Source organism: Poecilia reticulata, linkage group LG5 (genome assembly GCF_000633615.1).
Source record: "Poecilia reticulata strain Guanapo linkage group LG5, Guppy_female_1.0+MT, whole genome shotgun sequence".
In the NCBI taxonomy this organism is placed as follows: domain Eukaryota; kingdom Metazoa; phylum Chordata; class Actinopteri; order Cyprinodontiformes; family Poeciliidae; genus Poecilia; species Poecilia reticulata.
The window spans coordinates 24,282,943-24,298,766 of NC_024335.1; the positions used below are offsets into that span (position 1 = coordinate 24,282,943).

Here is a 15,824-nt window from a genome sequence, read left to right on the forward strand (position 1 = left end):
GGGATCTTTTAATTAACAACGTGTAACTTCCTGTTTCAGTGCCGTTACACAAAGTTCCTTCGCTGCAACTCAGTGTTCACAAAGGGAACAACAATAAAACATGTCATTAAAGGAAGTTAGATGTGTGCTGATTTTCACGAGCCAGCCAAGAAAAGAGTTTATTTGACTAAGGTTGCATATTACTCAGAGCAAAAATGTTTTAAAAGCAGCAAAGGGACCTGGATGTTTTTTATTTTTTAATTTATGTCCAGATCACTTTAAACTACATTAAAAGCGTCCAGTAAGACCCTCAGACATCTTTGGGGTAATAAAATACATTTTATTTCTGTACAATAACTCCTCTCCATAAACTTGTCACTATTAATGTTAAATTAAACAGGTTTACAATTTCACAAAAGTTCTACACAGAAAGCCAACAGGTGATTACTATCTAAGTGTCTCAGATTTGTCGTCATGAAGTTATTATGAGGGTTTGTGTTTGAATCAGTCGGAGGTTTGCGGCTGAGCCTGGTGGAGGAGAAAAACGTTTTCTCCTTTAGTTGAGATCCTTCCTCCACATGATCAGATTTCATCCAGATTGACTTATGAAGATGGTCTGAAGCGTTTCTGTCATTGTTTACAGAAACGGCGAGAAGTTCTTCTGTCAGAAAAGATGAATAAAACACAAAGAGCATTTTAGAACAAAAACAGTCTTAAAACACGCAAATTACTTTTTCATCTCCTTCCAATGAACGCCTAACTTTTCTTTGGCAAGGCTACTTTTTTTTGTCTTGGTAAAATATGATCTAGTTCAGATTTTCTCCTGAAAAAATAAATAGTTAGATTTTTTTTATGTATCTTGTTAATAATGTGGAAAATGAGGAACCTAGCTGTGGACAGTAACACTTTGATTAGATCTAAACAGGAACTTGAGCCAGATAAAGAGAAGATCATATTTATTAGAGACATGGGGTGAGCACGGTTCCTGAGCATTTGAAAGCATTTTTTCTGACTAGATTAGCAAAATCAGTCTAAATTTTTGAAGATATCATCAAAATGTATTTGTTTTTAATCAAACCATTCTCTGATCAGTCGTAAATCAAATACTATTTTAGCTAAGAGGCTTCTAACAATTGCTTGGTAAAAATAAAAATAAAATAAAAAAACAGCCTACAGGGCAAATATTGTTTGCAGAAAATTTTAATAGAACATGACTTACTATTTTTGAGCCACGCTACGGCCCCCAATCCTTCAGGATCCTAACAACGCCTCTGCTTAGCACTGTGGTTTGAATATATGCAACAACGACCTGCCATAAGTTAGTGTTTTCCCATTGGCTGCGATATTTTTTTCCAGGGATCAAGTTTCCGTTTCAGCAGCCGTGAGGTCGGCCGATGACCAGCATTGTTCTCAGCGCTCTCTCCGTCCCTGCTGGTTGTCCGTCGTTACGTGCCTGTTCCTTTAAGAAATCTGTGAATGGTGACTGAACTTGAGCTTTCCGCGCTGACGTAAAGGGTTACAGAGGTTGATGTTCCCTCAGAAAGCGGCAGAGATCTGTAATGAGGACCGCATAGGGGGGTGGAACTCAATTTCTTATTACTATTTATGCTCATTTTTAATGTTTCAAATGAAGTTTTAAGTTGCCTTGTCTTTACTTTTTGCGAACATAACGGTTCCGCTTAAACCTCCGCCCTTTTCTAAGAACCTCTTTTTGCCTTATTTTCAGATTTGCCTCTTTTTTTTTCTTGCTTTTTTTTTTTTTTTTTTTTTTTTGCTTTTGCAGTCTAAACAGTCTGGAAATACCAAAGTCCTCTTGTTGGATCACAATGCCGCTGGATTGCTCCTGTTGGAGACGGCAGTGAGCTTCAGTCGGTTCGGGTTTTAAGTGAAAATGCTCCATATAGAGGAGGAGGAGCAGGAGGGGACTCCGAGCCCTGCGCAACACGGGACGGCGCTCCGCAGCAGCGGCTCCTCCAGTGTGGGCACCAGCAGCAGCTGCACGGTGGGGCTCCTGCCACCTGCTTACCCGAAAGCGGAGTTTAAGAGAAACGCGGTGACTGATGACTATAAGATCACATCTCAGGTTCTTGGTCTGGGAATCAATGGCAAAGTGCTGGAGTGTTACTGTAAGAAAACCGGGGAGAAATGCGCCCTGAAGGTTTGTATTTCCTTTAAGTTAATTGTCTTAAAAACCATCAATAATGAATTTCCCCTCGATTTTTTTTCTGCTTTAAAATCCTACATTAGCTAACTTTCTTGTAATTAAAATATAATTATTACATCAATAATTTTTAAGCAGTAATCTAGTAGATTGCCCAGACAGTGATGTGCTGTCTGTGTCGCTTCCAGCTTTGTTTTTTCCTCTCTTTTTTTTTTTTTTTTCGCTGCCTGGACAATGATATGCTCTGTGATGATATTGCATAATAGACATTTAACAAAAGTAGTAATTTTCCTCTCATCCACTCCACAGTGAGTGTTCAGCAGTGAGCTCAGATTTAATCAACAAGCAGCGCGTTGCAGCAGAGCTTTCTAAACAATAAACAGGAAGAGCGCCTTCCACTGACTTCTTCCAAGAGTTTTTCTTTGGAAAGTCTGAAGCTATGACTAAGCAGGTATGGTGAAATGTTGGGAGCTCCTGCATTCCTGGTCAGGACTCATTTATGAGTAGCACTCTCTTCAAAACAGCTGGTTAAAGAAAAAACACCTAATTAGTGTGATTTTATTTTGTTGTTGTTGTTTTTTCTGGCTTGGGCCTGGACTGAACTAAAAGAGGTTTGGGTTTGAAATGAGCACACTGAGTTTTCATTTCCATTCAGTGGTCGTCAGATGTTGCAGGTGAAAGATCTTGTCAGAGGAAGATCATTTTCAACAGAATTGAAAAATTAAATATAGTCAAACATTTACAACTTTTGAAATTTCATTTATTCGATTATTTTTGTTGCTGTTGCTTTTTAAGAAACTTTTCTCCCTTCAAATTGTGTTTTTTTTTCTTAGAATAAACTAGCAGTAAAGTGAGAGCTGCATTTTTATCCAACACTAACAAACCGCTTTAAAATGCCTTTATTCATTCAAAAAAAAAAAAAACTAAAATTAAATGTTTCTTCTTGCTATGTTTGTGAAAGTATACCAAACAAGATGTGTTACGTTTTTTTCTATATACAGAAAAAAAAAAAAAAAAGCTTTTAAGTGCCTCTTTCTTCACTGAGGCCTTTTCTGTAAATAATGTTCCTGCTTGCGTTAGCCTTCAACTTTTCTCCTGACAAACGTTGCCACTCGCTGTACGCGACCTGTTCAAATCTTCTGTTACGTCACGTTATTTATTCCAGCTGAACGCTTTCAGCTGTCAGACATAACAGTCACTGAAACTCCAACAGCTACTTCTCTGAATACCTCTAAACACATCATTATTACTCAGACGGCTCTTGCACCTAATTTACGGGCAACACCTCACGACAGGAAACACTTTCAGCTCTCGTTCTGCTGGCAGGGATAAACTTCCCCTCCGCTGCTTGTTATGCGTTGGCAGGCTGATGCAGAGTGGGCTTGGACCGACTCTCCCCCCTCCTGCTGAAGCTGAACGTTTTCTCACATCCTTTGCTCCTCCAGGATTCAGATTGCACTTGTGATTTTCTCGAGGACTGAAGCGTGGATCCGTCCGGGGGGGCAGAGGAAGAGACGTCACGGTCTGAGCTGCAGCCCTTCGCCTCATAAATGAATCATGTTACCGAATAGCAGCCTCAAAAGTTTCCGTTTCAGCACCAATTCGTTTTTAATGTGAAGCTGCAGCTTTGGATGAAGATCACCTAACAATAACTCTGGTCTTGCATGAACACGAGAAATGTGCTTTTGGTGTTTCGTCAGATTCTCTACGACACTCCTAAAGCCAGACGCGAGGTCGAGCTTCACTGGCGAGTGTCGGGAGGCCCCCACATCGTGCGAATCCTCAGCCTGTACGAGAACATGCACCAGGGGAAGAAATGTCTGCTCATTGTGATGGAGTGGTGAGTGTCACCGACAATCGAACAAATTCAGACACAAACAGCTTTAACCACGTGGTGCCAAACAGATAATAACTACCTGCGACTACAAGAAGTCTCCTAATCTGTTTAAACTCCACAGCTAAAAACTGGGGTTTCGTTCAAATTGGCCCCCCCAAACAATGGTTACATCAAAATGCAGAAAACTAACCATAAATGACAATTTACTTTGCCCTGTCATCGTGTTACGTCTGAACCTGAGTGTTTTTGGGACTCAGGTTTTTGGGAGTCACCGTCTTTGTTTCAGGCAACAAGGACGGTGAAATCAAGTCAAGAAAAATGCCAAATGATTCAACGAGGCGTAATCAACACTGCTTGCTTTTTATTTGTTTATGGCTTTTTGGTAGTTGTGTAAAAGAAGAACCTGTTCTGGTGTGCTCCACTTTTCTTTTTTTTTTTTTTTTTTTTACATATGCTCTCAAGTTAAAAACAGCAACTTGATCTCTGACTTAGATCAACATCTATTTTTCCACCTTTCTATCTCCTGTGAGCCAGAAGTTTTTATTTTAATGTGGTTTTTCGTGTCTATATGTAACACGTTTTCCTTTTTTTTCTTTTTTTTTACATTTGCTTATACTTTACTGTAAACTTTTAAATATTTAATTCTTTCTTTTTAATTATTTTATTCACAATTATCAGCACTTTTGTCAGTGTCTGCTGTTTTTTTAAAGTTCTTTATAAATTAAACCTGCTTGTTCTGGTTTGGCCCAGTTTGGGTTTAAGGAATGTTACTGTTATGCTGTCCTGAACGTTTATCCTCTGAATCCTGTTTACCCTGAACTCTTAATCTCCCCTGGACTGTTTTTGGTCTGCGTTTCGATTAGTGCTGATATTTACGTGAAACACATCCTCTGATGTTGACAGACTCGCCCAAATCTCTCCTCCTCGGTAGCTTAAAACCTTCTGAGGTGCTGCCAAGTTTGTGAGGGTTTACACTCTAACCTGCTGTTTGCAAAGTCACTTCAAGACTTTAGCTGTACCATATTTTAATTCAGTTTAATGGTTGCTGGTTTCTGACGTCACTATCTTTGTTGCACTAAAGTGATGAGCCAGAAAATACGTCAGTGTTAATACTGGTAGTCAGAACTTTTCTTTTTTTTTTTCTTCTTTTTTTTTTTGCATTGAAGTTGCTCTAAACTCGGTGAAAACTGTTAATTTTCAAAAAATCTATTAAATTAAAGTAATTCCCTATTTTTTCTTTCTGTCTTTAAAGGGGTGGAGTTATGTAAAATCAGCTTTTTTGAGATTTACATCATGTTACAAAGTCATTACCTTTATAAAATAACTTTATAACATTATAAAGTTATAAATGTTATATAAGTACATTTAAATTAGTTTTTTTTTTAATGAAAAGTAATTTAAGTCAGATGTTCAGCTAATATTAAAAGTGACTGAAAACCAATGGGTTTTAATTACTGAAATTAAAATGATTGACTGTAGGAGGCGTCAGTCAGTCTTTAAGTTGCAAAACTAGACTGTTCTACAGATTTGCAGCCACCTTTTAAAAGTTTTACCTGATTTTGACACTGAATCTGGAAATGTCCCTGAAGTACACTGCTCAAAAAAATAAAGGGAACACTTAAACAACACAATATAACTCCAAGTAAATCAAACTTCTGTGAAATCAAACTGTCCACTTAGGAAGCAACACTGATTGACAACGGGGACCCTCGTCGGGTCAATCAGTGTTGCTTCCTAAGTGGACAGCTTGATTTCACAGAAGTTTGATTTACTTGCAGTTATATTGTGTTGTTTAAGTGTTCCCTTTATTTTTTTGAGCAGTATATATTCAAATGAAGCTGGGGTAATTTGGAAATAACTTGTAAAATATTACATTTTACCCTGCAAAAACACAAAATCTTTACAAGTAGTTTTATTCTAGTTTTTTGTGCAAATATCTCAGTATACTTGAAATAAGACAAAGCCAACCTAAGTAACTTTCCAGCATGAAATAGGAGCTTGTGTTAAGGCAATAATTTCTTAATGTTGTTGAAATAGTACTAGTTACATTGACAGAGGTTTTCACTGAAGACATGAAAAAATGTCTTGCTGGAAGTAAAATAATCTCCTTGTGGTACTGGTAATTTTTAATCAGTATTATTGACGTAAAACAATGTCTGATTTTGCTGAAAAGTTACTTGTAAGTTAGTTTTGTCTGTCACATTTGCACTTGAAACGAGACCAAAATTACTTTGTCAGATTTTGTGTTTTTGCAGTGCATTTCTGCCTCTTTACATAAATCGTGTTAAATATGTGCTATGATCTGCACTGAGTTTGGTTTTGCTCTGAAGAGTGACCTTCTCTAAACACTAAATGACCAGGCACAATGGTTTGCTTTGTTCCGATGTGCTGTGGAGAACCGTCCTGTAAGCGTTTGCCAAGAGCGTCCACTCTGTCCCAGTTCTCATCTCTTTTGTCCACCTTGTCTCAGCATGGAGGGAGGGGAGCTGTTCAGCCGCATCCAGGTCAGAGGAGACCAGGCCTTCACTGAGAGAGGTGGGTCAGCTCTTCTGTTCAGCCGCCTGATTCGCGTCTCATCAGGTTCGCCTCTGTGTTTACGTTGAACTTGTCCCCTCAGAGGTGTCGGAGATCATGCACGACATCGGCACGGCCATAGAGTACCTCCACCATGTGGACATCGCTCACAGAGACGTGAAGGTATCACTGCTGGACGACCGACGTGGCTGAAAAATCATGATATAAGGATTTTATATCAGTCGATATCAATAATTATCGATTACCTTTTTGTTTTAAATATATGAAATATGGCCAACCTAGTGACGTGATCTTTCCTGTCTTACAGTTTTCACTCCATGTCATTGCTTTATTTTTTTTAAAGCAGTTACGAGGCACGTTTGCAAAACCTTAAACTGCTGCAGTGCGTGTTACTCAGCAGATTGTTGCTAGGTAACCAAAGAGTGAGTGAGTTAGTTGATGCCACCCACCTAGCTTAGCTGGCTACGAGAGGTTGAGCTGATAAAGCTTTTTCCTCTGCCTACATCACCCAGAATGCTGTGCGGCTTTGGATCGTAGTTTAGTAAAATTATAGATCAGACATATTATATATTGATATTGAACATCATGTGTATTGGTATCGATTTATTGTCCAGCCTTAGTAGAGCATAAAGGAGGATTCATATTTTACTTTTCTTTTTTTACTCTTGCAGCCCGAGAACCTGCTCTACACGACAAAGGACAGCAACGCTACGTTAAAACTGACCGATTTTGGCTTCGCAAAGGAGACTAAAATGCACAATTCCCTCCAAACCCCGTGTTACACCCCGTATTATGTTGGTGAGAGCTTGAACCATCGCTTGAAGCTGCTGTCAGCCGTTATATGACTGATTGATGTCAACTTTTCATGTTGCGTCACTTTGGAGCGTCTTTCTTTGCTCGTTACTGATTTGTTTTGTTTCTTCCTCGCAGCGCCTGAAGTGCTCGGGCCGGAGAAATACGACAAGTCATGTGACATGTGGTCTCTGGGGGTCATCATGTACATCCTGTGAGTATCATGTATGTCTCGACCTCATTCAGCTTCGTTTATTACGTAGATCTGCTACTCAGCTGCTGAAACAAAGAAAAAAAATGTTCTCATGTTTTAATTTTTCAAAATTTGTCTCTCACTTTTTTCTTTCTCTTTTCCTTTTCATTGTTTATTTTTTTCTTATTTCCTGTTCTTTCCAGTATTTTCTTCTTAATTTTAATTTACAATTTTTTTTCTGACATCTTTCGTCCCCTCATCTGTTGATTTTTTTGTTTGTTTGTTTTGCAGACTCTGTGGATTTCCCCCGTTCTACTCCAACACAGGCCAGGCCATCTCTCCAGGTATGAAACAGAGGATCAGACTGGGCCAGTATGAGTTTCCCAACCCTGAGTGGGTCGACGTTTCTGAGGAAGGTCAGCATTTTTACCATTTTCTACATCACACAAGTTAAATGAGTAAATGACATATATTTTATTTATTTGAATCACAAGAACAGCCTGAGTTAACACAACACAGTTAAAATTATTAAACTGTTTATTTTAGATTTTATGCACTTAAATCTAGAAGAGGTATTCAACCTGCAAAAAGCCTCAAAGTTAAGTTTTTTAGTGGATCAACACTTGCTGAGTCTTTCCTTGAAATCTTCTTTATTTTTGTTTATTTTCTGTCCATTTCCATGCCAGTATCATCTGCTAAGCATAACAGATTAAACAGTGTTTGGTCGACCTTTAAAAGAAAAATTAAAAAAGTATCTAAGAAGGAATGAGAATGTCTTTGTGACAGGATGGTAATAATACAATGCACAACATCAAATATAACGTTTAGTTGACTAAACTGAAGGAGTTGAGAAGTCAAGAGTTTATTAGCAGCAACATATAAAGACATTTAGTAAAGAATAAAAAATCTTTGCACAGAACAGAAAATCGGGCTGCATGTTTAGGGAACATAATGCTTTCTCTGATTTTGGAAGTAACCGATATCTTGCTTGAATTCAATGAATTGTAGCATCTTAATTGCATTTTCATAAAAGCACATTACAATAAGAGCTGTTTGCTTCTGTACCTGCAGCCAAACAGCTGATTGTTCAGCTGCTGAAGACAGACCCCAGTGAGAGGATGACCATCGGTCAGTTCATGAACCATCCCTGGATCAGTGTAAGCTCATACTTTGCTTTCTCTCTGTCTCTAAATCATAATAATAGTCTGTTCTGTGTGTGATGTTGATGCTCTGACCCAACAGCAGTCGATGGTGGTCCCACAAACACCTCTGCACACGTCTCGGGTTTTGACAGAAGACATGGAGCTGTGGGACGATGTGAAGGTGATGCTCTGTCCAGCTGCCTGTAGTCTTGTGTGTGTGTATTTTTAGAAAGTTGCCACCAGGTGGCAGACACATACCAGATCATATTTATATCTCAACCTGTTCCTGCAGGAGGGAATGACCAGCGCTCTGGCCACCATGCGTGTGGACTACGACCAGGTGAAGATTAAGGACTTGGACACGTCCAACAACCCTCTGCTAAACAAGAGACGGAATAGGCCAGCAGGTGGCGCTACAGGCCATTCAGAGGGCGCAGACAGGGGCAGCAGGGACGGAGGCGTGGGGTGCATCAGTCAGAGAGAGGTGGCCTTTAATGAAGAGCATGGAAAAACGATTTCTGGGCAAAATTAGTATAAAACCAAGCTGTACGCAATACTCCCTCCACATATCATTTACTTTGTGTCTTTATTGTTTGTGTTTCGTTACTCATTAGTAGGGGGGGAAAAATCACATTTGTATTTGAATAATTTTAGATCTGAAGCACAAAAATAAATTTTGTTTAACACATTTTTCTGTCACTTTTTCTACTACTACCTACTCCCTAATAGAAACAAAAAAGAAATTGTGCAAATGAAAGTAAAAAAGAAAAGATAAATGGCGTTTATGAAATGTAATGGTTCATAGCTCTGGACAAAATGAAGACGCCACTGCAAAATGATAAGTTTCTCTGATTTTACTTATTTTAGGTAAATGTTTGAGGAAAATGAACATTGTTGTTTTATTCTGTGAACTACTGAGAACATGTCTCTGAACTTCAAATCAAAAATTTTGTATTTATTTGCAGAAAATGAGAAATGGTCAAAATAACGAAAAAGATGCAGAGCTCTCAGACCTCAAGTAATGCAAAGAAAACAAGTTTGTGTTCATTTAGGAACAACAAAACTAATGTTTTAATTCAGGAAGAGTTCAGAAATCTATATTTGGTGGGATAACCAAGAGGTTTTCAATGTGGTTCAGAGCAGTGAACTCTTCATGTTTTTTCAAAGCTGTATATAACATAACTATGTATGTGGCCCTCCAGAGTTTAAAGGGGCCACATAATTAGAACCTTCAAGATAATACTTGTGTGTTTAGATATTACTTTATCAATGGAATCAAAGCAGTTTTTGTCAGTATCCTGCCAAATTACACGCTTTACAAGGTGCTCCTTGAGGTTACGGACCCAGCATGTTATTAATACTCTAACAGTTTATCAATGAATATTTTTATTAATACATGTTGCCACATCCAATCCTTAGAAGACATTCCTGTTGCAGTCATGCTGCTGTAGAGAATCTCAGGATGGAGCTTCCTGGTCTGGGAAGGTTAGATGGATCAAAATTATCGTTCACAAATTAATTTCCTATGCTGGATGTGTTTTTCATCTGGAGGACAGTGGCAGCATTATGCTGTGGGAATGTTGTTTTTCAACAGGGACAAAGAAGCTGGGTAGACTCAATGGGACGGTGGATGGGGTTAAATAAGTGCCAATACTCAAAGAAAACTTCTTAGAGGCTGAAAACAATTAGGTGCCATCAGGACAAACAAATGCTTTGATCCAAATGTGAGTTAAAGCCCTGCAAAAAGGACATATAAATAAACTTCATCCAAATGTAATTCTTGTAATTTAACAGTTTTTAAAGTACAACTGTGGTTCATATTTGGATACCCAAATTGAAATGCAACACCGGTTTCAAACATTTGCTTGGGCTAAATCAGTAATGATTGCAGCTCTATGAGGACATTTCTGAACTGGCTGAACTCTTTCCTGGTGGCTCTCTGGCAGCTACAGCACATAAACAGATTTGCCTATTCAAAAAGGTGCTCTGTTCACACACTGTCCATAACTTTGCATAAATGCTCGTTTCACGGGAAGTGAGGACATCCAGAGCAGGTATGAAGATCAGAAAGGACTCAATGGACACATTTAGAAAGGACGCAAGGAGAAGCTCGAGGCAGCTGAGCTGAGCAGGAGACCATGGCGCTCAGTCACATCCTCCAGTCTCATATAATGAGCGACCTGCTGACGATCCGTGAGAAAGGCATCCTCGTTCGTCTGCTGGAACCGCACTGCAAGGTCAGTCCAGTATATGGCAACTTTACAGAACCAAATGAGCCAAATATGGCTGAAACATTTAACACAGAACAAAAACGTTATTTATGTGGTTCATTTTTGCTCTTATATAAGTATGATTCCTATAGCAATGACAGTTTCTATGTTATCAGCTGCTTCCATCAGGAGTATCTGCAGGGTGAATGGCTTTAGTTTTCCTGGTAGCCGATGTTTCTCCGGTCGGCCAGCGGCCCCCGTCTGACCACCCTTTTTAGTTGGCGACACCGATAGAATGACCAAAGCCACTGAAACTTAGATCAACTTTGAGACAAATTATTGAATCCTTTTTGTTTCCTCCACAGCTATAAATAAAAACATCTCTACCTCTAATTAGATTTTGATCCCTCACATTACCTTATGTAATGTTGGGTACCAACTTTTATGGTCTTATGAAATCAGCGAAATAAACTCACGATTTCTTAGTGGTAATTATTAATGCACACCACATTTAAAACATGCTGCATGTGTCCAGTGTCCACTTAAAAATCATTAAATCCCTCCTCTGTAAAATAATGATGTTTGTTTTATTACAAATTTCATTAGACTTTACTTTCAATAAGGAAAGCAATAAGCTATGAAATGATTAAAATGGATGATTCTGGATCAGTACCAAGACGTCATTGGTCCTCTGAAGGGAAACCCGTCTGCTCTGAAACTCTAAAACTGAACCAGGAAGTCGTTCAGAGAGGTTTTTCTGAGTGACTACCATGAATGAAAAAGCAAAAAAAAAAAAAAAAAAAACTGAACTATCTAGGAAAAAACAATGAAAGCAAATTAGCAGCAGTTAGTAAAACAGACTTTGGGGCGATTATTTGCAGACTGATAGACTGACAGACAGACAGTTCTCTTATATCATGTTTTTATGACTCATGGGATTTGTGATGAAAATGTTTCCAATTTTTTTTTCCTAGTTTTGTTTTTCACAGCATGGATTAAATGTGTATGCATAAACTCAATCTGGGACTCTCCCTTTAACAAAGTTATATGAGTCCGACTGAATATTTGTGCACGAATGTAGATTTGAAACCCATAAAGTCACATATTTTCATAAAGTCACCAGTTCCAGCCTTGGCCACACCTTCAAACAAAATATAATGAAGATATTTTAAAATTCGATAAATGTAAAACATAGTGACTCAGTCAAGAGGGATATTTTCTGTAGCCACTCTTCAAATCGGAAATACAAGAGAACATCATTCAGGTAATGTGACCAATGGTCTACATAATTCAGGAAATAGTTGAAAGAAAATGACTGCACACCTAAACTTGACCATATTTACAGACAAACCAGTAATTAAAAAAGGTTTAAACAACTCAAACTGTGGCAGCTCAGACATGGACCCATGTTTGTTTAGTCAATAAACACAGTGAGCATCATGACAAGGAAGGTAAAAACAATAAAAAGACATAGAGAGAAAGAGAGAGAGAGAGAGTTTATGCAGCTGCAATACAAAGTAATCATTGTTCTCTTTGCTTTTTGCGCATCTTTCCTGGAGATGCAATAAATATTGGCGCAAAAGTCAAATACAGCATATGTAATATATGTTTGCCTGGGTAAAATGTATCCTAGTTGGTCAAAACTACGGTAGCCCAGATACTCCAGGCCAGTGATTCTGAGGGTGAGAGCCGGAGCTGGCATCGTGTGGACTGCGGTGTGGTCTGCCTCGTCGAGGACACGTCTCTGCAGTCCTTCTTCCTGCGTCTCTACTGCGTCAAGGTGAGAAGAACAAGACAGAGCTTGTTGCTCCTCCCACTCACACATGCAGAAACATACAGTTTCCCCCCCTCTGTAAAGTGGCAGCCATTTTTGTTGGTTTTCTGTATTCAGGCAGAGCTGCACGTACGGGTCAGCTTCCTCTAATCTGCAGTTTCCTCTACAAACAATGACCGCTGTTTAAACTGGTGCATCTGCTCTGCTGCACGTACAACACACAGTTTACTAGCACTTCTTCTTTTTGCTTTGTCCCTCCCTTTACTACAGCGTGCCAAGTTACTGTGGGAGCAGGAACTGTACATTCCTTTCAAATACGCTGCGAGTCGAGCATACTTCCATACTTTCCCTGGAGAAGTAAGTCGTCTTGTTTGAATAGCTTGTCAGTGTGTTCGCGTGTCCCATGCGGTGTTTTGCAAAAGCACTCATACCATTTAAACTTCTTCACATTTTTGTCACATAAACTTTAACTTATGTTTGGGTATTTAATCCCCATTCCTTTGTTAATAATTCATGGAGAAATTTTTTTTTAAATCACAGTTTTGCACTTTTGGAGACTGAATTTTGAGTTCAATTTTTAAGTCTGACCTCAAATTGGACGGAGAATGTCTGTACACGTCACAATTTCAGATATTGTCACAGGTTTGTCACTTTAGACTTTGACTATGCCATTCAAATACAGTATCATGATTTGATGTTAGCTATTCAATTGTAGCTCCCGTCATTTTCCCATGAAGAAGAGCATCGGCAAAGCATGATGCTGCCACCACCGTACGTCAGTGGTAATGCGACGTTTGAGATAGTGTGCAGTGTTAGTTTTCTTCCACACATGGTGTTGAGCATGTTGGGGAAAAAAGTTTAAACTTAATCTCATCTGATCAGAGCATATTCTACATATTTTTTGTATCACCTATATGGCTTTTGTTAAATTTGAACAGAACTTTTTAAGCGTTTCTTTCAACATCAGCTTTCCTTTTCCCCACTCCTACGCTCTTCCTCAACCTAACGCTCCTTTAAACTTTTCCACAACTTTACCCCTGACCAGTCTGTTTTGTTTATTGGTCTCCGTGATGCCGTTTGTTCGCTAATGTTCTCTAAAAAAAACCTCTGGGGCTTTTAAAGAACAGAAAAGTTTATTCTTAGATTAAATATCAAGATCAATATCATTTCTATTAGAGATGACCACTATATTAGAAATTTGTTGCGCTAGATTTTGTTTATTGGGATCACATTAAAGGCGTCTGCACACCAAACTTTCCACACTTTTAGTAATAAAACAGAAAAACATCATGTCCCACTGGTGTCGGTCTATAAAAATCCCAGCATGATACATTACAGTTGATGGCTCCAATTTGGAACAAAAAGAAAAGAATGAGAAACAAATACTTTTCTAATTCACCATAGGATCATTTGTTCCTTCCCTGCAGGTCCGCCAGGTCGGCCTCAACTTTGCAAACGAGTCCGAGGCCGAGGAGTTTCAGTCTGCAGTGGAGGATGTTCAAGGTTAGAACAAGGAGCAGATCAATTGTCGGTCCTCCTGTCACATGAAATGCGTTTGGTCCTCTTCATAGCATAGCATATTAAAAGAGAATCTGTTAGAGACTGATATTCCTGGTTAATCTCCTGCTACGTGTTTCTTTTTGCAGAAAAGATGACAGCCATGATTGGGAAGACAAAAACTGAAGAAAAGATCATCTCAACAAGCAAGCCACTTGATTTGAAGTAAGAACGAACGCATTTTAAGGAGAAGACTGAGAAACCCTTTGGAAAGGCAGTTTATACCCTGCTTGTGTTTTGTAGGGAAGAAAATGAGGATAGTTTGTACGAAGAGCCAAGTTGCTTCCCACCGGTTCCAGCCTCTCCAACTTTGGTGAGCCAGCTTGTGTGTAGCGAACATAATGTGTTAGTTAAACTGTAGCAGCACTGTAGAAATACTGTAACATCTTCCCTCCGTTTTCTGATGGTAGTTCTCAGGTCTGGATCCTGATATGAAGAAACTGTTGATGGAGGCAAGGCTGAGCGAGGAAGACCTTAAAAACAAAGACGTTGCTGAAGTTGTCGACTGCATCATTAACCAATTTGGAGGACTGAAAGCTGTGCAAAAAGAGCTGAAGAAGAAAAGTATGTTTCTCTCAAAAGGATTTTTAAAATTTTTTTTAGAAACAACGCATTTTCTCTCAGTTACTAGCTTTTTCATTTAAAATGATCAACAATTGAATAAGCCTGAGTGACTTCTCTGGTACATTTGATAGGCACAGTTTCACAGACTTTACCGAGATCTGCAGGGGCGTCCATTTCCCTGGCTTTGCAGAAAGGACCCCTACCACCGGTGCCCTCAGCCCAAAACGCTGAGCAGACAACAGATAACACAACCGGAACAGGTGACAGTCCTGCTGCTCCCGGACCTGGAATATTAAGAAGAAGTGCCAGTTTTAAAGATGTAAGACAAGCTCAAGTCTCTGTCTGTCTGTCTGTCTGTCTGTCTGTCTGTCTGTCTGTCTGTCTGTCTGTCTGTCTGTCTGCGTTTTGTATTTTTAAAACTAAAGGACTAATCCAACTGTTTTGTGTTTTTAGGTGGGCTCGCCAGCAGAACTACAAAAAAGCGATCTCATCTTGAAAGCACTTAGAGAAGTATTCAGTCAAAAGCAGATGCTCCGGCAAACCTCAAGACAATTTCAAGATTAGGACTCAAGGAAGAAAAAAGAAAAACATTGAGGAAGACAAGTAGACGGTGGAGCAGCAGATGCATTAAGATACGCGAGTTTTGCAATATATGATTTTTGTTGTTCTCCAAAGTCATTAATGCAGCAGCCAGAAAGTTCTGGAGGTAACAGACTTGAAGTGAAAGTGATGATCACCTGCAACTCAGTAAACTTAAATGTCTTTAAACTTAAAGATCACCAGCAAGTTTCCAGAGAAGCTTTCAAATAAAAACATGCAGAAATGATGCCTGTTGGATTCCTGTTTATGGCGGGGGTTTTAAAAATAGCTTTCAAAACTGACTACTTCTTCAGTTAATTGGAACAAGATCCATGGAGTCTCTCTATAAACTGTTTAATTAACGTCAGTGTTTGTAATGTTTCCAAACATAATGAATTGTGACGGTCACACATTTACCTGTGAAGAATTGAACACTCGTATTTCACTTTCTCACAATAAACATAGAAAAGTCCAAGATTTTCTGTGATGTTTTGCTGATAA

At 38.9% G+C, this 15,824-nt stretch overlaps 2 protein-coding genes across 3 annotated transcripts; both read left to right on the forward strand.

Moving 5' to 3' along the window:
• Positions 1–1,341: 1,341 nt before the first annotated feature.
• Positions 1,342–9,323, forward strand: LOC103465238 (MAP kinase-activated protein kinase 2-like). 2 transcript variants are annotated; one of them, XM_008409875.2, is made up of 10 exons: positions 1,342–2,137; positions 3,841–3,980; positions 6,448–6,512; positions 6,595–6,674; positions 7,184–7,310; positions 7,443–7,518; positions 7,789–7,913; positions 8,569–8,625; positions 8,740–8,820; positions 8,932–9,090. In XM_008409875.2, exons 1-10 carry the CDS (start codon positions 1,871–1,873, stop codon positions 8,988–8,990), a joined length of 1,077 nt encoding a protein of 358 aa, XP_008408097.1. In that variant the 5' UTR covers positions 1,342–1,870; the 3' UTR covers positions 8,991–9,090. The 2 variants fall into 2 exon arrangements, with proteins under 2 accessions (XP_008408097.1, XP_008408096.1); XM_008409874.2 differs by having other exon boundaries at positions 1,871–2,137; positions 8,569–8,654; positions 8,932–9,323.
• Positions 9,324–10,723: 1,400 nt separating this feature from the next.
• Positions 10,724–15,571, forward strand: LOC103465239 (wiskott-Aldrich syndrome protein). The gene is made up of 9 exons (XM_008409877.2): positions 10,724–10,876; positions 12,483–12,629; positions 12,894–12,980; positions 14,051–14,126; positions 14,270–14,345; positions 14,424–14,493; positions 14,591–14,744; positions 14,876–15,063; positions 15,198–15,571. The coding sequence occupies exons 1-9, from the start codon at positions 10,778–10,780 to the stop codon at positions 15,306–15,308; spliced, it is 1,008 nt and encodes a 335-aa protein (XP_008408099.1). The 5' UTR covers positions 10,724–10,777; the 3' UTR covers positions 15,309–15,571.
• The last annotated feature ends 253 nt before the right edge of the window (positions 15,572–15,824 follow it).